Genomic DNA, 22,386 nt, shown 5'->3' on the forward strand with positions numbered 1-22,386 from the left:
TTACCAACATCTGCTTTGCATTATAATTTGCCAATTATGTAATATGCTACAGTAATTACCAATTACATAATGAATGATGGTTCCTCAAACCATTAGCCCGTTAAAAAGGCATTAAAAAGCTTCTGTCTCCTAAAAGTTAAACAAAACAGAACATGCAATGTTTTATTTAGATATGGAGCAGATTTAATAGCATCCAGGTTTTAGAAACTGTTTGTAGCATTGCAGCATTCTGTTTGCAAAATAATAATAATCAAACAAAAGGAGATTAAAATCATCCCGTTCAAAACATCCCTAAATAATCATGTAGCCTATTGATATTCAGTTGAGTTTGAGACTGTTTATTAGAAATCTTTTAATTAAATTAGGCCTAAATATGATTTAGATGCTCAAAATTTGATTGAAAACACAGAAGGAATGTCTGAGACAAATATATTTAATTTATTTATTACAATCAATGCAGATTTTCCAGTCAAATCCAATTTAGTGTAATGGTGACAGAAGATTTTCACAACAGGACCAAAAGCAAACAAGTGCATTTCCAATATAATCGTAAACATTTGTTGCAACACCGAAACGCACAAGATGCATAGAAATATAGCATAATATGCAAGTAAACAAATGTATAACATTATATTGTTTCAGTCATCATATTACAAAACAAAGATGGGCAACATCTATTACATATCCAATATCGATGGATTTGGAAGAGACACTCCACTTGGTGGTTCTGTTTCTAATTATTGTTGCTTTTGCCCTAAATGGAAAAACAGTGCAAAGTCAAACACAGCAAGAAAGAAATATCATTAAAAAAAAAATGAATGCAAGCAAAAATCTTTGAGAATCCTTCCACGGTACACACGGTACAAAGCAGACTTTGCATTGCTCTGAACTGATTGTCATGTTTGTGTAAATTTTTATCAGTGGCGTTAAAGCATGACGGCAGTCTCAGTAGGAGGAATGGCGTGGGGTCTGATCTGTACGGTCATCCTCTAACGAACAGCTCATGGATAAACAAACGCATCTGCACTGCGGTCGACTCCAGCTCTTATCATTTTGAGAAGCAGAAGACAGCGATGATGAAAGTCCTGTCACACAGTCATCTTGGTGTGGGGTGTGAGATGAAATCGTATAAAAATAACTCAAACTTCAGATCCCAGGCCTCCACTATTTCATCTGATTGAAGGCCAAATCTCATGTGATGTCAAGAAAAACATCCTCAGACCTAAAGGAAAGAGATTAAATCTTAAGTTTGAACACTTAAAAACAAAAACAGTATATAGTCCTTGCATGCAAACATTTGACACACAGACTGCATCCTAAATCACATTCTCTCTGAATATATACTTCTTTTAAATAAGAAATTACTTTGCAACCATTAAAAGTAAGTTCTACAGTGTATATAAAAAATGCACATACTTCATGTTTTAATTTGCTGCATCCGAAATTGCATACATTATTAGACGTGCAAAAAAAAGGGAATTAAAAAAAAGTAGTGAAGGGAGAAATTTTACAGCAGTCTAAAGATGACCTCAATTAATTGTTTGTTCAGACACTTGGAAAAACCAAACACCCATGCTAGACTATTATGATTTTTCTTTGGCCTTTAATACAATACGGCTCCATTTGTTGGCAGAGAAACGTATTTCTCTTCACTTGGATCTCAATATTGCTGGGTGGATTTTGGATTTTCTATTAAAACGTCCTTAGTATGTCAGAGTCAATGGTGTTCATTCAGACCTTCAGTATTGTTCCACTGGTTCACCTCAAGGCTGCAGTCTTTCACCTCTTTTGTTTATCGTCGGAGTAAGTATGAGAACAGTTATATTATAAAGTACGTGGATGATTCTGTGATTGTGAGAGTCTTCTCCACGAACAGGATCTGAAGCACTGTTGCGCAGGATCTGTGGACTTTGTGTCGTGGTGCGATCGATTTTCTCTTCATCTCAATTTTAATAAAACAAAGGACATGGTGATTGATTATAGGAGGACCCCACCCTGTCCTCTGATGACAACAATTAAAGGCTTGGACATTGAAATAGTTGACACTCACACATACTTGGGGGTGGTCATTGACAATAAGTTGAGTTTATTTGTAAAAGGTTCCAACAAAATAAAAAAAATAAAAAAATCCACCATAAATCATCTCCTTAATCCCAAAAACCAAACCCATACTGAACCCACAGCAGAACTCTGCAACAGGTTTCATGTATTTTTCAAAGATAAGATCAACTCCATCCGGTCTCAGCTTTCTGGCTCCCCAGCTCCATCTCTGCCATCTGCCTGCTCACAACCCCCTCTTTTCAGCACTTTCACTAAAGTCACACAGATCGAAGTCAAGGGTCTCATCAAAAAGATGAAGCCTTCCACCTCTCCACTGGACCCCTTCCCTACAGCACTCATCAAATCAAACCTGTCGGCCATTAGTCCTCTCATTACACAAATAATAAACCATTCATTAAACTCTGGTCATGTCCCACCCCCACTCAAAACTGCCGTTATCAAACCTCTCCTGAAGAAACCCAACCTCGACCCAGAATGTCTCTCCAACTATCGGCCCATCTCCCATCTTCCATTCCTGTCCAAGGTGCTTGAAAAAGCTGTTGCTGCACAGCTACAGGAACATCTACAACGTCATTCACTGTTTGAAACATTCCAATCTGGTTTTCGTACTGCACATAGTTCAGAGACAGCACTGTTGAGGGTAACCAATGACCTTCTCATTTCTGCAGATTCTGGATCCCCCTCTCTGCTCATTCTCCTTGACCTTTCAGCGGCCTTTGATACTGTCGACCACCATCCTACTAAGCCGTCTCCATACTGACATTGGTCTCCGTCACTCCACACTGGACTGGTTCACCTCACACCTCGCTGACAGGACAGAATACGTCCTCCTGGGATCAGCCAGGTCCCGAACAGCCCCTGTCACTTGTGGTGTCCCCCAAGGATCTATCCTAGGACCCCTGCTCTTCATTCTATACATGTTGCCACTGGGTCGTGTCATCAGCCATCATGGCATCTCTTTTCACTGTTATGCTGATGACACCAAGTTATACCTGCGAACCGACTCAAACCTATGCTCTACCCCGGTCCTTTCATCATTATCTGCTCTCTCATCAGCTTCTGCTCCCTATTCACCATCATCTCTAGCCCTCTCAAACTGCCTGGAGGAGATTAGGGCGTGGATGAGATATAATTTCCTCCAGTTGAATAGCTCTAAAACTGAAGCCATACAAATTGGCACCCCTCATCAGGTCCAGTCATCACCCATATAACCACTATCTCTTTCTCCGGTCAAGATATCCCCCTCTGAACTACTGTTACCAACCTCGGTGTGAAGCTCTACCCACAACTGACCTTTGCAAATCACATCAATCTGTACAAAACCTGCTTTTTTCATATAAAAAAAAAAACATTTCAAAACTCCGCCCCTTCCTCACTTTCTCTGACGTAGAAAAACTCGTCCACGCCTTAATTTCCTCCAGGCTTGATTACTGTAACAGCCTGCTTATCGGTATACCAAATAATACCTTCAAAAACTTCAATTCATTCAGAAATGTGCTGCCCGAACTCTGATGAAAACCCGCAAATACGAACACATCACTCCCATTCTTCAGAACCTCCACTGGCTCCCCATAACCTCAAGAATTCAATACAAGATTGCCCTCATCACCCATCTTTGCATATAACAACGCCCCGAAATACCTCAAAGACCTCCTTACCCCTCACTCATCCACCCATAGCCTCCGGTCCCAAAGCACAAATCTCCTCCATCAGCCACATTCAAGACTCCGCACCATGGAAGACCGAGCTTTCTGTTCTGCTGCCCCTCGCATCTGGAACTCCCTCCCTGAACATCTGCGAAAACCCCAGTCTGTGGACACTTTTAAAAAAGAGCTTAAAACTGTTTTGTTCAGGCAGGCGTTCTTAAGTTGTCCTTAGGCTTTGCTAATTTTACTCTGCACTAAAAACTCCTCTTTTAGTTGTCTTTTCTTATGTATTTTATCACTTGTTTTTTTTTATTATCTCATTTTTAATGTGGTCTCTGTAGCACTTTTATGAAAAGTGCTTTACAAATAAAATGTATTATTATTATTAGGTATATTATACTGTAGCTAAAAAAGTTTTAAAAATTGATATTTTTCTTACAAAAACCTATCGCTTTGCTTCAGAAGGCCTTTATTAACCCCCTGGAGCCGCATGGATAATTTTTTTATGATGGATGGATGCATTTTTTGGGACTTCAAAATCTCACCCCCCATTCATTATCATTATAAAGCTTGGAAGAGCCAGGATATTTTTTTAAATATAACTCCGATTGTATTCGTCTGAATGAAGAGTGAGCTTAAGGGCTTAAGGGTGAGTAAATAATGGTATAATTTTCCTTTTTGGGTGAACTATCCCTTTAAACCTTGTCTGTGAAACCGGGGGATGAAGTATTTTTGCTAGCATTCATAAGGCATCAGGCCACCAGAGGCATCAGAAACACATCAGTGGTACCTGTCCGCCTCCAGACTGCAGAGAACGCTCCAGCTCATTCATCATCATCTCAGTGCCGGCTGTGCTCTGATGAGCACTTGTAGCTGGTCCATCGTGAATCTGAGTGAGGATGTGCTCTTCACTCCTGCCATTAAAGATGACCATGATGACACGGATCATTTTTCGGATAATATTGCATTTTGGACCACAAATTATGTGTAATTGATTATCTGTGTTCTCAAAGGAAAGCTTTGATATTTTTATTTCTCATATTTATGGGTAATGATTCCAAGAAACGTCTCGGTTACGGATGTAACCCTCGTTCCCTGAGTAGGGAACGGAGACGTTACGTCGAAATGACGACGAATGGGGTTCGCTTAGAAGCCTATCATCTTCGAACAGTAATAAAACGAGCCAATGGCAAGCAAATGCCATGGGTCTGCTGAATTTGCATAGCGTAACTCCGCCCCACAGTGTGGGTATATAAGGAAGTGAGCCGGCAACATGCAGATATGTTTCTTCGCTGAAGGAGCCAAGCTGAACTCAGGCTGTTCCAGCGGTACAGCGGAAGTGGCAGGAAGACGTAACGTCTCCGTTCCCTACTCAGGGAACGAGGGTTACATCCGTAACCGAGACGTTCCCTTTCGTAGTCACTTCGAGTTACGTCGAAATGACGACGAATGGGGTTCCCAGTCCAATCACGCCACCTCGGCTGTCTTCCAGTGCCCTGCGTAAGTCTGAGCTCCCTGTCGTGAGACTAGCACGGACGAAGGACTCCTACTTAACACAGGAATACCAAGGTACACTGGGAAGCATATCACAGTGGAATATGCAATCAGTGCCCGCCCGAAGGGGGGGGGGACTTAAGAAAACACATATGACCCGGAGGGGGGTGCATACGGAGAACACTGGGGTGTCCAGCCCGTAGGGTGGAATATTTCAACCCCAGGGGTGGCAGACTGGCTTGCCAAGGGAAAGACACATGCTCGAAGGAGGCTTACAGTGGAAATACACACGTGGGGGTCACCCAGCGGGGGAACCATGCACATGGTGGCACCTAGCCAACGCGAAAGCTGCCGGAGGCATAACTCTGGCGTTGACGTCAACAGCGCTGGAGGAACTCAGGGCTTATCAGGCTCACCTGAGGAGAATATCGCACGTATCCAGTCCGTGGAGTGGAATGGCGAGCAAGCGAAGACACCTGAGCGGGTCCTAGCACCGGCTGGTTGAAGCGAGTACTCGGGAGGACACTGGCTCCACTCGGAGATTATAGAATCTGGCGAATGTGTTGGGTGTCGCCCAGCCTGCAGCTCTGCAGATGTCTGTTAGCGAGGCGCCATGCGCTAGAGCCCAAGAGGAGGCCACACTCCGGGTGGAGTGGGCCGTCACACCAAGGGGGCACGGTCGACCTTGCTGCTGGTAAGCCAAAGCAATGGCGTCCACTATCCAGTGAGACAACCTTTGCTTGGAGAGAGCCTTTCCCTTCAGCTTCCCACCAAAACAGACAAAGAGCTGGTCTGAGGTCCTGAACACTGCGTTCTGTCTACGTAAGCACGGAGGGCGCGTACTGGACAGAGCAATGCCAAGGCTGGGTCTGCCTCCTCCAGGGGCAGCGCTTGCAGGTTCACCACCTGGCGGTGGGAACCTTGGGCACATATCCAGACCGGGGTCTCAGGATCACGTGAGAGAAGGCCGGCCCGAATTCCAGGCACGCTTCGTCTACAGAAAATGCGTGCAGGTCCCCTACCCTCTTGATGGAGGCCAATGCAACCAGGAGCGCTGTCTTGATTGACAGGAACTTAAGCTCCACTGATTGCAGAGGCTCAAAGGGAGCACTCTGCAGGGCAGTTAGAACCACTGAGAGGTCCCAAGAGGGAACGAGAGGAGGGCGAGGAGGATGTAGTCTCCTCGCTCCTCTCAGGAACCTGATGACCAGGTCGTGCTTTCCCACGGACTTACCTTCGACTGCGTCGTGATGTGCGGCGGTAGCGGCAACATACACTTTCAGGGTGGAGGGAGACAGCTTTCGCTCCAACCCATCCTGCAGGAAGGAAAGCACGACACCGATCGGGCATGATCTGGGGTCTTCTGAGTGAGAAGAGCACCAAGAGACGAAGAGGTTCCACTTCGACGCGTAGGCATGCCTAGTGGACGACGCTCTAGCGGAAGTGATGGTAGCCACCACCGCTGGTGGTAGGGTACTCAAACCTGCCTCGTCCCGTCCAGGAGCCACACGTGGAGGTTCCAGAGATCGGGACGAGGGTGCCAAAGGGTGCCCCGTCCCTGAGAAAGGAGGTCCTTCCTCAGAGGAATTGGCCAGGGAGGAGCTGTCGCGAGGAGTACAAGTTCGGAGAACCAGGTTCGGGTGGGCCAGTGCGGCGCAACCAATATGACCTGCTCCTCGTCCTCCCTGATCTTGCACAGGGTCTGTGCAAGAAGGCTCACTGGGGAAACGCATACTTGCGGAGGCCCCGGGGCCAGCTGAGCGCCAGAGCGTCCGTGCCGAGCGTGCCCTCGGTCAGGGAGTAAAACTGGGCGCAGTGGGACGAGTCGTGGGAGGCAAACAGGTCTACCTGTGCGTCCCCGAACTGATCCCAAATCAGCTGGACCGCCTGGGGATGGAGTCTCCATTCTCTCGGAAGAGGCTGAAGCCGTGAGAGCTCGTAGGCTGCACAGTTCAGGTCTCCCGGAATAAAAATGGCTCGAAGCGACCTCAGATGCTTCTGACTCCATATGAGGAGGTGGCGGGCGAGTTGCGACATACGGCGGGAGCGTAGACCACCTTGTCGGTTGATGTACGCTACTGTCGCGGTATTGTCTGATGGGACTAGTACGTGCTGGTTCTTGAGCAGCGCCCGGAAGCGGTGCAGAGCGAGACGTACTGCCAGCAACTCGAGGCAATTGACATGCCATAGGCGGTGGGGTCCTGTCCAGGAGCCCGCGGCAGCATGTCCATTGCACATGGCGCCCCAGCCCGTGGAGGAGGCATCCGTTGAGACAACAACATGCCTGGAAACTCGTTCTAAGGGCACTCCGGCCCGAGAAAGCTGAGATTCGTCCACGGGGTGAAGGTCTGATGGCAGGTCGGAGTAACTGGTACTCGGAACGTGCCCTGACGCCATGCCCACCTCGGGACTCGATCGCAAAGCCAGTGCTGAAGCGGTCTCATATGAAGCAATCCGAGCGGCGTTGCCGCGGCTGCAGATGCCATATGCCCCAGGAGCCTCTGAAAAAGTTTCAGTGGAACCGCACTCTTGCCCTCAAATTGTCTCAGGCAAGTCGGCAGTGACTGCGCGCGCTCGCTCGTAAGCTGCGCGCACATGGCGACCGAGTCGAATTTCCTACCGAGAAAAGAGATCCTCTGCACGGGGCAAAGTTTGCTCTTCTCCCAGTTGACCCGAAGGCCCAGACGGGCTAGGTGCCGGAGCACTAGGTCCCTGTGTTCGCAACCCTGGTCCGAGAGTGAGCTAGGATTAGCCAGTCATCGAGATAATTCAGGATGCGAACCCTGTGCTGCCGTAGCGGCACAAGGGCTGCCTCGACGACCTTCGTGAAGACGCGAGGAGACAGGGCCAACCCGAATGGGAGAACTGCGTACTGGTATGCCTGCCCCTCGAAAGCAAACCGCAAGAACGGTCTGTGTCGAGAAAAAATGGAGACATAAAGTAGGCGTCCTTCAGGTCGATCGCTGCAAACCAATCCTGTGGCTGCACACATTCGAAAATGCGCTTGGCCATGAGCCTCTTGAACGGAAGCCTGTGAAGGGAACGGTTCAAGACGCGCAGATCCAGGATTGGCCGTAACCCACCGGATTTCCTGGGGACAATGAAGTAGGGGCTGTAGAAGCCGGACCTCATTGCGGCTGGAGGGACAGTCTCGATCGCACCCTTCGCCAGCAGGGTGGCGACCTCCACTCTCATGACAGGGGCATTGCCACCGACCATAGTGAAGCGGACTCCCCTGAAGCGGGGAGGAGACCGTGCGAACTGAATCGCATAGCCGAGCCTGATGGTTCGCGCGAGCCAGCGGGACAGGGGGGAAGCTCTAACCAGGCTCCCACGGACTGTGCCAGCGGGGTCATGCGAACGACAGACGTCCCCCCGGGGGTGCAGCGAAGCGGAATGACCGGCCCAGACGTGGGTGGCATAGCGGCCCGGTGTGGGGGCACGGTCATTAGCCGCGTCCTGCCAGAGGAGGCCAGGGAAGGACCAGCGTTCCACAGGGGCGTGCTCTGGCAGGGGTCTGGCGACAGAGGGGGACGAGAGTGGCGAGGCCCGTGAGCGTGCGCACTGTCATCCGAGAACTCTGTGACAGAGGAGGGCGAGAGTGGCGGGACCCGAGGGTGGCGCGCACTGTCGTCCGAGAACTCTGTGTGCTCAGAGATGGGAGAGACAGTTCTTTGGAAAAAGAGGTTTTCCCCCGGCCCTCCACCGGGGGAAGGAGTGGCCCTGCAACCACCTCCTAGAAAGAACTGCAACCCATCTCTGAGCTGCCCGTAACGGGAGCACCGCATTGCTGCGGGGCTGGTACGGGCTGGGGCGCCTTCCTGCGACTACCTCCATGGCACGGCCTGGGTGAAGGGTGCTGCTAGGGCCGGCAGGGAGTGTCGCAGGAGGGCGCCCTCGGCGGCGAGCGGAATGAGGCAGCTGAGCCGGCGGCTGAGCAGCTGGCCGCGGGATCAGAGCCTCAGTCCGCTCTGGGCAGCCGAGAACTCTGGGCAGAGTCCTCGACTGCGCCGCCGAGGAGGCCAGTCTGGGATATGGGGAGTTGAGGAAGCGGCTTCGCTCAGCCTCGCCCATATCAACCAGACTAAGCCAGTTTTTGTCTCTGGACCACATATGTGGACATCACCTGACCCAGGGAGCGTGTGGTCACCTTCGTCGCCCGTAGAGCGAGGTCGGTGGCGGCACGCAGCTCTTGCAAGAGCCCTGGTACAGCCCTACCCTCGTGCATTAGCAATGAGCACCCCTGGCCTGGTAGACCTGAAGGATGGGCATAGCATGCAGTGAGGTGGCAGCCAGCCCCGCAGCTCTATAGATCTCTGCCACCGGAGTAGACAAAAACCTACATGCTTTGGGGTGGGTGGGTGCTTAGGGCCGCCACGCCAGTGGAGGCGCTGTGGGGACACAGTTGTGTTGCCACAGAACACTCCATAGGGGGAACCCCAGTGTACCCACTGGCCGCGACCTCATCGAGGGCAGAGAAGGCGGAAGAGGCCGCTGAGTAATCTCATGACCTCTTCATGCACGTCCAGGAAGAAAGGAATTGGGGGCGGGCCGACGTGTGCCGGTGCGTCCCCAAAAACCGATCATCAGCTTTAAGCACTTGGGACATGGCGGAGGGTTCCACACAAGCCCAAATGCTCGCGACTGCCCGGGGAAGCATGGCAGAGTTCTGGTTCAGACTCGGGCAATGCTGGCACACCCGGAGGAGGCAGCACAGCCGAGTCTTCTCCAGCGTACTCACGCCCACCTTGTGATGCGGCGATAGACAAGATTTCATCTGCCGGGGCATCGAATGAAATGCTGGACCAGCCCGCGACCTCTGGCCGGGACTGGTCAGCGATCTCATCCGGATACCACACGGGTTGCAATGTGAAGAGGAGTGTGTGGACCGAGGATAGATCGTCGGGTTGGTTCCACACAGCAGCCTCTGATCACCCTGGCCACCAGCCGAAGTATTCCCTCTTGCGGAGAGAATAGATCGGGGTGTGGATGAGGGGACTCTCTCTCGAGGAGGTCATCGAGTCTCGATCGTTACATTGCGATGGTCATGTCCCCGCAATGAGAACATGACGCATCCACGAACGCTGTCTGTGCGTTTGCCCAAACACATCAGACAGCGTCCGTGCCCATCAGCTGATTTAATCTGTGTATCGCACCCAGAAACACACGGGCGAACCGTCTTTAAAAAGACGCGCCGCGTGCAGCTCTTTTAGAGAGATAAAACTCAAACAGCAGTGCTGAAGCGCCCAGGGAGAGACACACGACTGGCAGACCACTGCGCAGATCGGCAGGCAATATGAAGCTCGCTGGAATTCGCCGTCACACCAACACTTCTGAAGAGTAGCTCGTCTCGAAGAGTGAAGAGAGATGATCTCAGAATGGCTTGTGGAGTGAAGAATGCTCTTGGCTCCGAAAGCGAAAACATATCTGCATGTTGCCGGCTCACTTCCTTATATACCCACACTGTGGGGCGGAGTTACGCTATGCAAATTCAGCAGACCCATGGCATTTGCTTGCCATTGGCTCGTTTTATTACTGTTCGAAGATGATAGGCTTCTAAGCGAACCCCATTCGTCGTCATTTCGACGTAACTCGAAGTGACTACGAAAGGGAACCTTTATTGCCTAAAAATAGATTTATAAATGAGACACATTTTTTAATTTGACTTAAAGCCAAATGGTTTAGTTTCTAGAAATTAAGTTTAAGAACATGTATTTATTAATCATTTATGCAGAAACAAACGACTTGTATGATTAATCAGTGGCATGGGGACAGATACATTTTTTTTTAAACTATTGTGTATAATAAAGCCAAATTAATAGAAGGTCAGCGATCAAATAATTGCTTAGAATCTGTCCATGTAATTAAGTAATTAACAGCAAAGCAAGGATATTATAGTTAACTAAAACCAAAACTAAATTCATAAAACAACTAGTTACTTGAAATAAACTTGAACTAAAATAAAATATTAAAACCTTAAACTTAATGTACTAAAATATCTAAAACTTAAATAATAATTATCAAAAAACCATAGACATTTTTTTTTTCAATAATAAAAATGACAAAAATTACTAAAACTTATCAAAATGAAAACCGAAAATATATTTTAAAAAAAAACTTATTTTATTTCAGCTATTTGTCAAGGCAACATTTCACATTTTCATTTAGTTTGACTTACATACAAACTGAAATACAAAATTAATAATAAAAAAATATTTAGACATAAAAAAACAAACAAAAAAAACTAATAAAAATGACAACCATGCAACTAAAACAGAACAGAAAATATAAAGAAAAAACGAATAAAAATAAAACTGCACTAGTACTAAAATAACACTGCTGCACAGATCTATGGCAATGCGTATACAAATTTTGCATAATTATTCTCAGGATCACTATGATTAAACGCACCGCCATTATGTGCCTGTATTGAATTAGTCCTGATGGATGAAACAGATTTATTTGTGCTGGTCACAGTGAGGTCAAATCAAATGATCACTCATCAGTCTGTTAGTTCAGGTGTCACAGTGAGTGACAGAATGACAAACCGCAGTGCACATGAGCGAAACTATCAGGTGCGACTCACATTTTTCCTGTTGACAGGTGAGCTTCTGGTACAGGGAAGATGGCACTAGATTCTCCATCTCTCTGTGTCGACCTGAAAGTGGACACATGTGTGAAAGAAAGTTCCCTGTGATGCAGGTATCCAACTGTAAAATAATGGGGAAATATCTGAGGAATTTGTTTTTCTTTGCGGCTGTCAAACAGTCAGCGAAACAGCTTGTTAAGGAAACAGGCAAAACATTTCGGCTTAAAGCGCAACGTTTTAAGCAGTCCTCGGACACTTGTAATAGGACGAGAAAAGGAGACGCTTTATATTAAAAGCTGTTCGTTAGAGGATGCAGACTGCAATGGAAACCTTTTCAATGTTGCCAATTAAGAAAAGCTTTCCTGCTGTGTGAATACTCCTTTTCACCGTCTAGTGTGTCAACATGAATCCACACACACACTTAAAACGCCTGAATGCCATTGCATTTGATAAAATGTTATTTATTTAAAAAGAAAAATAGTATAAACACATCTTTTTAAGCTTTAACTTTTCATCCACTAAAAATCAGGGGGGGGGGGAGCTTTTGAGCGTTTCAGCAAAATCAGTGCAGCATTTGAGTAAAGCTGCAACATGGTTGGATATTTTGTATGTAATAAAACAACATTTCTACATTTTAATTGTGGCCACTGCATACTAAGAGCAAATACACAGCTTGAATTCCCTTCTGAAGTGGATGAAGGGTGGATGAAGGAGTAGAAGAGATTCAAACAAGATCACAGAACGAGAGGAGAGGCTGTTGATACTCACTCGTACTCCTCTGGACATATGCTCAGAAATGCAACTGGGCTGCAGTAAAACACAGACAGCAGAGTAAGCAAATATCATCGCTGTCAACAAGAAGACCTAGCGAGCGTTAATCACACACTGGCATTTCAACTTTGGTGAACTTTTAAAAATAAACGCCGTCAAAACACACTTGTTGCACTACTTAAAACAGCCCACTATAAAAAGGGTCCAACAGTGTATATACGTCACAGGGAATAAATCTAATTTTGTTTGAAAAAATGAATGAATAGAATTTGCTAAACATATCAAATGCTGTAAATATTAATGTAAATCCATATTAATGTTGTGGTAGAATTGTTTTTCCCCCCCTTCCGAACACATCAAGTCTCATATTCCATGTCAAGCTCCTCAGTGTCATCGATGTCTCATTGATAAACTACTGTAGTACACACATTTTTGAAGAACTTTATTATTGGCAAAATTTTTGATTGTGGTGGAAATTACACCATAACTGAGGGATAGTGATCATTTTTAAAAAATCACAAGAAATATTAGTTCATAATTATTTCACTATGTTTAGATCATTGTTTATATATATATGACATTATTACACAACATAACAGCCAATGTGAACAGCTGGTTTATTTCAATATTTAAAACTGTCGTGAACATGATAAATGTCCTGTCTCTTCATTTCCCCCACGATCACAATAAACAGACACCTGATTGCTTTTGTAATTAAATTCACATCCAGGAGAGGCAAGCAGCATTTTGTGTGTTGATGTTAAAGTGGCAGCTTTGGAATTACATTCATGAACGGCCTTTAATTTGTTCCAGCACAAAAATACCACATAAATAGACCTTTAGTAATTCAGGAACTCAGAAAAACAAGCATGTTTCCCATGAGGCTGAGTGATGACAGGAAGTCATTACTTCAATAGACCGAGATATGGCATCTTCTAGTCAAATTACCAGGAAGGATGATATTGCTACACTGTTTAAACGAAAATCATAAATCTTTCATCCGGAAAGATGCACCTTGAATATTTCCACTAGGAAAACTCACGTCTCCAGATGCTCTTCCTCGAGGATGGTCTGCACGGGCAGGTAGCCGAGCCGAGGGTGTTTGGTGAAGTACTTCTTTGAGCGGAACTTGTTTTTCAGCACCTTGGTGAAGTCACGCACATCTTCTCCAGAGGTCGTCTGTAACAGAGAGGCTGTAGGGAAATGTTCTGTTGTGCATGAAGAATTACAGTGACAGGGTCTGGATGGAGTGTGTTCAGGGTTTGGAAAAATCAGAAATAAAATAAATAAATCTAAAAAATAAGAACACAAAAATTATTTATAAATGTGTGTGCGTGTGGGGGGGGGGGGGTGTATTGTAGGGGAGGTTCTGGTGCACTGATTGTTAATGGATTTGCATTCCCTTAGTGCAGGGCAGGTTGTATTTTCTTGTGTTTCATTATTTATGGAATGGTTATATATTAATTTAAGGAAGCTGTGGGGATATGGGCGCCATTTATTTTGTACATCTTTTTTATATATTGAGTTAGAGGAAGTTAAGTTTTATTTTGTGTTTAGATTGTATAGTTTACTGTAGTTATAGTTTATGTTTAGTTAACTTCAATTCTTTCATTTTTATATTTACAACTGTTCCTTCGGGAGGCCGTACAGAAGGAATATATATACTGTATATATATATACAGTGGGGAGAACAAGTATTTGATACACTGCCGATTTTGCAGGTTTTCCTACTTACAAAGCATGTAGAGGTCTGTCATTTTTATCATAGGTACTAAATTTGTAAAAATCCAGAAAATCACATTGTATGATTTTTAAATAATTAATTTGCATTTTATTGCATGACATAAGTATTTGATCACCTACCAACCAGTAAGAATCCCGGCTCTCACAGACCTGTTCGTTTTTCTTTAAGAAGCCCTCCACTCATTACCTGTATTAACTGCACCTGTTTGAACTCATTACCTGTATAAAAGACACCTGTCCACACACTCAATCAAACAGACTCCAACCTCTACACAATGGCCAAGACCAGAGAGCTGTGTGAGGACATCAGGGATACAATTGTAGACCTGCACATGGCTGAGATGGGCTACAGGACAATAGGCAAGCAGCTTGGTGAGAAGGCAACAGAAAGAAAATTGAAAAGTTAGAAAATTAGAAAATGGAAGAAGTTCAAGATGACGGTCAATCTCCCTCGGTCTGGGGCACCATGTAAGATCTCACCTCGTGGGGCATCAATGATCATAAAGAAGGTGAGGGATCAGCCCAGAACTACACGGCAGGAGCTGGTCAATGACCTGAAGAGAGCTGGGACCACGGTCTCAAAGAAAACCATTAGTAACACACTACGCCGTCATGGATTAAAATCCTGCAGCGCACGCAAGGTCCCCCTGCTCAAGCCAGCGCATGTCCAGGCCCATCTGAAGTTTGCCAATGACCATCTGGATGATCCAGAGGAGGAATGGGAGAAGGTCATGTGGTCTGATGAGACAAAAATAGAGCTTTTTGGTCTAAACTCCACTCGCCGTGTATGGAGGAAGAAGAAGGATGAGTACAACCCCAAGAACACCATCCCAACCGTGAAGCATGGAGGTGGAAACATCGTTCTTTGGGGATGCTTTTCTGCAAAGGGGACAGGGCGACTGCACCGTGTTGAGGGGAGGATGGATGGGGCCATGTATCGCGAGATCTTGGCCAACAACCTCCTTCCCTAAGAACATTGAAGATGGGTTGTGGCTGGGTCTAACGACCCGAAACGCACAGCCAGGGCAACTAAGGAGTGGCTCCGTAAGAAGCATCTCAAGGTCCTGGAGTGGCCTAGCCAGTCTCCAGACCTGAACCCAATAGAAAATCTTTGGAGGGAGCTGAAAGTCCGTATTGCCCAGCGACAGCCCCGAAAACCTGAAGGATCTGGAGAAGGTCTGTATGGAGGAGTGGGCCAAAATCCCCAGTGTGTGCAAACCTGGTCAAGAACTACAGGAAACGTATGATCTCTGTAATTGCAAACAAAGGTCTCTGTACCAAACATTAAGTTCTGCTTTCTGATGTATCAAATACTTATGTCATGCAATAAAATGCTAATTAATTACTTAAAAATCATACAATGTGAATTTCTGGATTTTTGTTTTAGATTCCGTCACTCACAGTTGAAGAGTACCTATGATAAAAATTACAGACTTCATGCTTTGTAAGTGGAAAAACCTGCAAAATCGGCAGTGTATCAAATACTTGTTCTCCCCACTGTATATATATAAATAAATGAATATAATATATATGGTTTCACTTTATTTTGATGGTCCCTTTAATACATTCTGTTGACTATAAGTAACGTTGCACCTACATGTATACTAACTCTCATTTGAGTATTAGTTGATTATTAGTAGACTGGTAGAATAAGTTGACATGTAGTTGCAAAGTTACTTATTGTTAGTATATATATATATATATATATATATATATATATATATACTAACAATAAGTAACTTATATATATATATATAAGTTACTTATATAAATAAGTATATATATATATATTTTATTTTTATTTTATTTTTTACATATTTTTAATTGACACCCACCCTTTTACCGCCCCAAATTTTTTGTCCACAGTGAACCATTTAAAAACACAACCATCGTTTTATCGTTTTTTCGTTCAAATAAAAGCATAAAGAGATGCAGATGCTCACAGGGGTGCAGTACTCCACCATGGGATAGCTGAGATGATGGTCCTTGGTAATCCTTCCCGAGAAAAAACACATCTGACACACGTTGTAGTTGAAATGCTTTAGACTTCGATACCTAAAGGACAAACAGATGTTCCACACTGCAACAGGCCAGCTAATCTGTTATTGTCAGGGGTGGTTCAAGGATTTCATCCTCAGGGGGGTTTAGCCCTCAGGGACAATGTGTAGCAAGAGACCATTGCCTACATTACGTGTTAACTCTTTAAATTAGGCATCACTATATACTGTAGTAAGTCAAAATAGCTTAAATTGGTACCATTGTACCATTGATATAATGATACCAGTCTTTCGTAAACAGTATCACATTTAGTTCTCTTTTGCAACATTTTTAAGTTTGAATGGCTTTAAATCTCTTGAATGTTTAAACTGACAAGACTTCAAAAAAACTTGAAAATGATAAACTTTCTTGAGGATGCAGCACTGGCCCAATCACTCAGATGAGAGATTTGTTTTAGGGGGGTTGAGACGACAGATAGGGGAGCTAGAACATGTCTAGAACCACCCCTAGTTATTGCAATGTTTTGTTAAGAATATTCAGATATGCCATCAGTGTCTCTTGACTGACACTCAGATGAGAACAAAACTTGAATTGGAGTGATTAGGATTATAACACTATTGTCTTACTGAAATGAATCAACAGTGAACTGACTTGAGCTGAATAATGACAGTATTGTCTTCTGTAGAGCTGCTTTAGAGAGAGAATTGAGCTTGTCTCATAACTGATTAACTTTGCAACATTGCCACTGTTATTAAAATAAATCGAATCAATAATGAAGTAAATTTAGCTGAATAAATGACACTATTGTCTTCTGTAGAGCTGCTCATACAGCTGAAATTGAATTTGTTTCATAATTGAAGAATTATGCAACATTAATACTTTTATTTTCCCGTTTACTGTAAAGCTTCTCTGAAACAATCTATATTATAGTATTATAAATAAATGTGACTTGACTTGTGGCACAAGACAAACTGGTTAACTATTGCTTATTAGTTATTTCACATTACTTATTTTTTACAAAAAAAAAAAGCACAAATCTCATGTTTTTTGGGATGAGAACTGTTAGATATGATATGCATGACAGCTCAATTTAGGGGGGAAAAGTGCAACCATGTTGCCAATTATGATTCATATTATTATTATTATTACATTTTTATTTTATTTATTTTAATAGTCATGTTTATTTAATGTTTAATGCTAAAAATAATAAAATCACAAATATCAGGGTTTTAAACTCTTCCATTTGTTCCATTTCCATAAAGATGATCATTAAAAAAGTAAAAAATAATAGTAATATAATAGGTATATAGCTAAAATATTATTTAGTTTGACCTTCTGAGGTGGACGAACAACATTATCTGAAGGTTAGGCACCTCCTTTGCTGAAGAAGAATAAGAAACTTGAATTTTAAGAGTCTCCAACCCTTTAGTCCACAGCAGTGGCACAACTCTGCACTTCCACCCAAAAACAAACGTCACCATTATTCACTTTTGTTTTACCTGAAGCCCACCATGGGACACTCTTTACAGATGTTGCATCTGGCCTGGTGTTTGGCCGTTTCTGCGGCGGCGACTCGGTGAAGTACAGGCAACCACACCATGGACTGCGGCTCCAGATGCATCCAGTCCACAAACTGTTGCAGCTCGATGACATCATCACGGCCCACCTGAAACCCGCCAGCACAGACAAACCCCTCATTCATTACTGCAATGCACTGTATGCCATACTATAATGGAGCTGTCTGAGTCTAAAAGCACTCCGATGGTCTATTTATCATTTCAGAAGCATATTCATCTACAACCCAAAACCTATAATATCCCATCACAACCTTATTAGCCCGGGGGCAAGGGATCCATTAGTAATTTTGAAGTGAAGCAAATGGGGCCAATTGTGGTCATTTGTGTCTCCCCCATGGCATTAAAACTGCTACTACTGTTATGAATCAATTACAGCAGGCCAGTTAAGGCAAGACTATCAAGAGTCTTTCATTACATGGGACATTAAATGAAAAGACCTCCACTGTGACTCAAGTAAAAGAGTGAAGTATCGGAGGTGTCCAGGGCGGCTTTCATGAGAGCTGAACGGATTTATAAATACTCCATTATACCAGCGGATGTGGTTCACATCATAAAGCACTCCATCATGTGATATTATGGGAATGCATGCACACAAATCAAGTGGATTTCGTTTAAATATCTCTCAGTAGCTTGTGCATCAGCTGTCACACCGACCGCTAACCGTCTGAAAGTGGCGGTGTAAATCCCCGGCAGGCCTGCCACTCTTATAACAGAGCTCATCATTTATTTATATGTCAAAACTCACTGATGTGTAATGATGAGCCCCTATACCCACATAAACAAGTCTGAGCATTCGTTCAGCAGCTCCCTTTAGGAATATATAATGTCCCACACACCTGAATTATGTATCAAATCTCGTTTTTTTGATTTGCATCAATAAACCTTTTTGTTAAAGATGCATACGTTTTTTCACTACCTCGTCCTCAGTAATTCATTTTTGCTATGTTTATATAATGAGGTTCAACAGAATAAATTTGACCAAATTATGGACATCACCAGAGAAACATCTAATTGATCAGATTTATACTGAAACTGATTTCTTAGCACAAATTCACTTGTTTTGGTGTTTGGGCAAATCTTAGTTTGAAACATTGTTGACATCTCTTCAGAAATTCCTTTTTCTTTCATTAACAAAAACAAAAACATTTTTTTGCTAATTGACAAAGTGGAAATAAAACAAAATACATATTAGACGTAAAAACTTCTAAAGATAATATGACATTAGATCATTCATTATTTTAGTTTTTATTTATTTATAGTTTTTATTTAATTCAAGAATTTGAGTGCTTCAATTTAAACTTAACTAAAACTGAATTAAAAGAAATTACCTAAACTAAGAAAAATTACAAAACCACATACATAAATTACAAAAAATTTAACTAAAATTAAAATGAAAAAAAAAATCATGCTAATTTAAAATATTATAGTGCTCTTATTGTGCTTTTCTGATATTACCTTTCATGTAGTGTGTAATTTACTGTAGCTGTAAAAGGTCTGCAAAGTTTCAATGATCAAAGTGCAAGACAAATGGAGTTGTTTTCCAAAAGAAAGAACAGATTCTGAACAACGTGAAATGAGTCGTCAGTAATTCAAATCTTAGCCTACTTCTTGCACAATGTTTGTAACACATTTGCCATGTCTTGGATGCATGTAAACCTATTGTAGGAGACCTCCAAAACAAAATTAGGAACCTTTAAAACAGCATATAGGGGCACTTTAATAAAACTATGATAGTAGTAGCTAACTAACTACTGGTTCTCAGGAGAAAGATCTGGCTCACAAATCTCCATTTCACCTCGATTCAATCCCATTGCTGGATAACAACGGATATAAAAAGAGAATTAAAACAACTGATATAAAAAGATCTGATTATCTCTTTCTGTAGCCGACGGCGGGCAGTGTTATCTCACATATTGAAAGCAGCTCCGGACACTGGGCTCCATGTTACTCCCTCCGAACGCAGCCGCCTCCCCGAGCTGATGTGGGATTCGGATGCCGTTGTGTAGCAGTAACGCCAGCTGCCTCTGGTTACAGAGCCCTGCAGCGCTGGCCACCTGAGCGAACAGATCTGTGGAGGACAACACGAGCAAAACTCAAAGAGAATCACATTATCAGACTAGGAGGGTGAGGTAAGGTTTTAGACTTAAGATCCAATTTATAAATGTCTCTGTTGGGGGTCACAGCAAGGACAGTGTTGCATTCCACTCCCAGTAGGTCTGAGACTTTAAAAGACACTGAGATCAAAGTTTCCAGTGAAATTGTGCACAAATATTAAAGTGAAGGGTCTCGTACATAACTTAATTCATCTCATTTATAAATTGAGAATTAACAAAACATATAGAATACATATTTAATATCAAAACACTTGCATTTGTACTTGTCCTTTATGGGTCCCTTTGAAAGAGAAAACAAGCCGATCTTAATAGACAGCACTTGAACTTTTCCGCTTCTTCCACTATTAACAGAAAACAGAGACATTGATGTGCCACAGAAATTACACACGTATTATCTTTTGAATGTCTGGTAAATATCTTGGTGAGTAACAACCACAGTGGTTATGTCTTTACTAAACAGTTTTGTGTCAGCTTGTCTTCTTACAATTATTGCTGTAGGACTGCAAAAGAAATGAACATAAAACATTAAAATCAAATATGTATGAGACCCACCATTAAGGAGGAGACACAACTGCAAGGTATCACTTTTTTACCTTTATTTTAAACAGTATACATAATATTTTATCAAAGCACATAAACCTTTAGGTAAAAAAAAAAAGTACTCATGCTTATGTGTACTAATGCTGTCATTCTTTCAAATAAATATAACTTTATTTACTTCTCTTAACAAATGCCAGATATTTTGTTTTATATTTATTCATGCATTTTAAGTGTGACTAAATGTTCATGGCCACTCCATTGAAGATAAGACCCATACAAACCTGTCATAGACTTTTAGAAGCCAGTTGAGACACAGATCCACACACAGAGGGACATTAACCAGATCCGGATGCACCTGCTGAAGTTCATGGTAGATTGTGCAGAGACAGTTTACGATGCCTGGGATCTCCAGTAGCTGCCCATTATGAGTGAGTTTGTGTTGATCAAAGATGCTCTGGGCTCTGCTGAGCTCCAAAAGGTCCACTGAAACAGACAGACGATATTCACATACGATTTCATCTCCACTCATTTCTGTCCACAATGAATTCCATTCAGTGCATTTTAATGAAAGTCACCAGAGTGTAACTCATCCGTTGGCGTGTAATGAAAATTCCCTGGTGAAAAGGCAGCAAAAAATTATATTTCTTATCAGCATTCATCAGATTTGCAACCAATTATACGTTTCAACAACTACCCTCTCAACATTACCCACATCCAAAGATATGAAGCAAAACGCTGTCAAAATGCTGTCTGTTACCAAAAACACTATCCATCCAACCTGACTTCAGGCTATTTCTGATCAACTTGTTATTGTAAGGCCCGCCCAATCGGCCATTATAGAGTTTCCAATAGAGCGGGTGAAGGATACCTGTGCGTTCTGTCTTTTCAGCGTGGCAAAATAGTTTCATTCCAATTAAACATTTATCTGACTCCATTTTATCTCAACCTCAAATTAGGTTGGAATGCCAATGAATTATTGACCATTTAATAATTTATCTAGACACTTGATTATTCTACTCAGACACCAGTGCCGCTCAGGGTCTCGTGCTGGCCGTTCTTTCACGAGGATTCCATGGTGACAAACTCATCAGTCTGATCATTATCACTCTAAAAAATGCTGGGGTTTCAACCCAAATTTGGGTCAAATATGGAAAAACCCAACCGTTGGTTAAATTTTACATTACATTTTTAACCCAACGGTTGGGTTTGTCCATATTTTACCCAAATTTGGGTTGAAACAACCCAGCATTTTTTAGAGTGAGCCAGAGGTTATGGCTAATACTATTTAATAGGCTATCAATGCTTGCCATTATCTATATCCCAGACAGCAACATAGTGCCTGCCCAGATCCGGGCCACATCTGTACATGTGGATTCAACACGTACCTGATATGGGCCATATCTGGGCCGATATGATGTTGCTGTCTGTGATAGTAGTTCCGTTTATCCTCCTACAGTCGTCTATATAACAACTTAAAGCTCAAACAATAATCAGAGGTTATGGCTAGTACCCCATGCTTGCAATTATTTAAATATTATATTTTTGTCTAGCCCCCTATAATTAATAATATAACAACAAGAATAAAGCTGAGACAATAATCAGAGGTTATGGCTACTATGACGTACTGTCACCCCATGCTTGCAATTATTTCAATTGTATTTTTGTCTAGCCCCCTATAATGAATGCAACTGAATAACAACTTTACTAAAGTCAATCAGTTAGTGATCTCAGCATGTGGAGAGAAGAGAGAGGGAAGAGGGGGTGAAAGGAAGGAAATGTAGATTTAGACAGTACAGATGTGTGATAGACTTAGTGTGATTGCGTCTAGGATGAGGATGCTAATGTTGAAGAGA

General features: G+C 43.3%; 1 protein-coding gene across 1 annotated transcript in view; it reads right to left on the bottom strand.

The window, feature by feature from the left end:
* Nucleotides 1–418: 418 nt before the first annotated feature.
* LOC307009327 (utrophin-like) overlaps nucleotides 419–22,386 on the bottom strand; it is a 50,897-nt gene continuing 28,929 nt past the window's right edge. The window contains exons 10-19 of the mRNA XM_079633011.1: nucleotides 20,815–21,016; nucleotides 20,249–20,334; nucleotides 19,790–19,947; nucleotides 17,802–17,968; nucleotides 16,248–16,359; nucleotides 13,604–13,740; nucleotides 12,559–12,597; nucleotides 11,788–11,859; nucleotides 4,498–4,621; nucleotides 419–1,222 (exon numbers count right to left, since the gene is read on the bottom strand). Coding sequence (XP_079489137.1) covers nucleotides 1,217–1,222; nucleotides 4,498–4,621; nucleotides 11,788–11,859; nucleotides 12,559–12,597; nucleotides 13,604–13,740; nucleotides 16,248–16,359; nucleotides 17,802–17,968; nucleotides 19,790–19,947; nucleotides 20,249–20,334; nucleotides 20,815–21,016 — 1,103 coding nt within the window. The 3' untranslated portion in view covers nucleotides 419–1,216. The remainder of the gene's footprint in view (nucleotides 1,223–4,497; nucleotides 4,622–11,787; nucleotides 11,860–12,558; nucleotides 12,598–13,603; nucleotides 13,741–16,247; nucleotides 16,360–17,801; nucleotides 17,969–19,789; nucleotides 19,948–20,248; nucleotides 20,335–20,814; nucleotides 21,017–22,386) is intronic.

This window comes from Phoxinus phoxinus (assembly GCF_949152265.1).
Source record: "Phoxinus phoxinus genome assembly, chromosome: 13".
In the NCBI taxonomy this organism is placed as follows: Eukaryota; Metazoa; Chordata; class Actinopteri; order Cypriniformes; family Leuciscidae; genus Phoxinus; species Phoxinus phoxinus.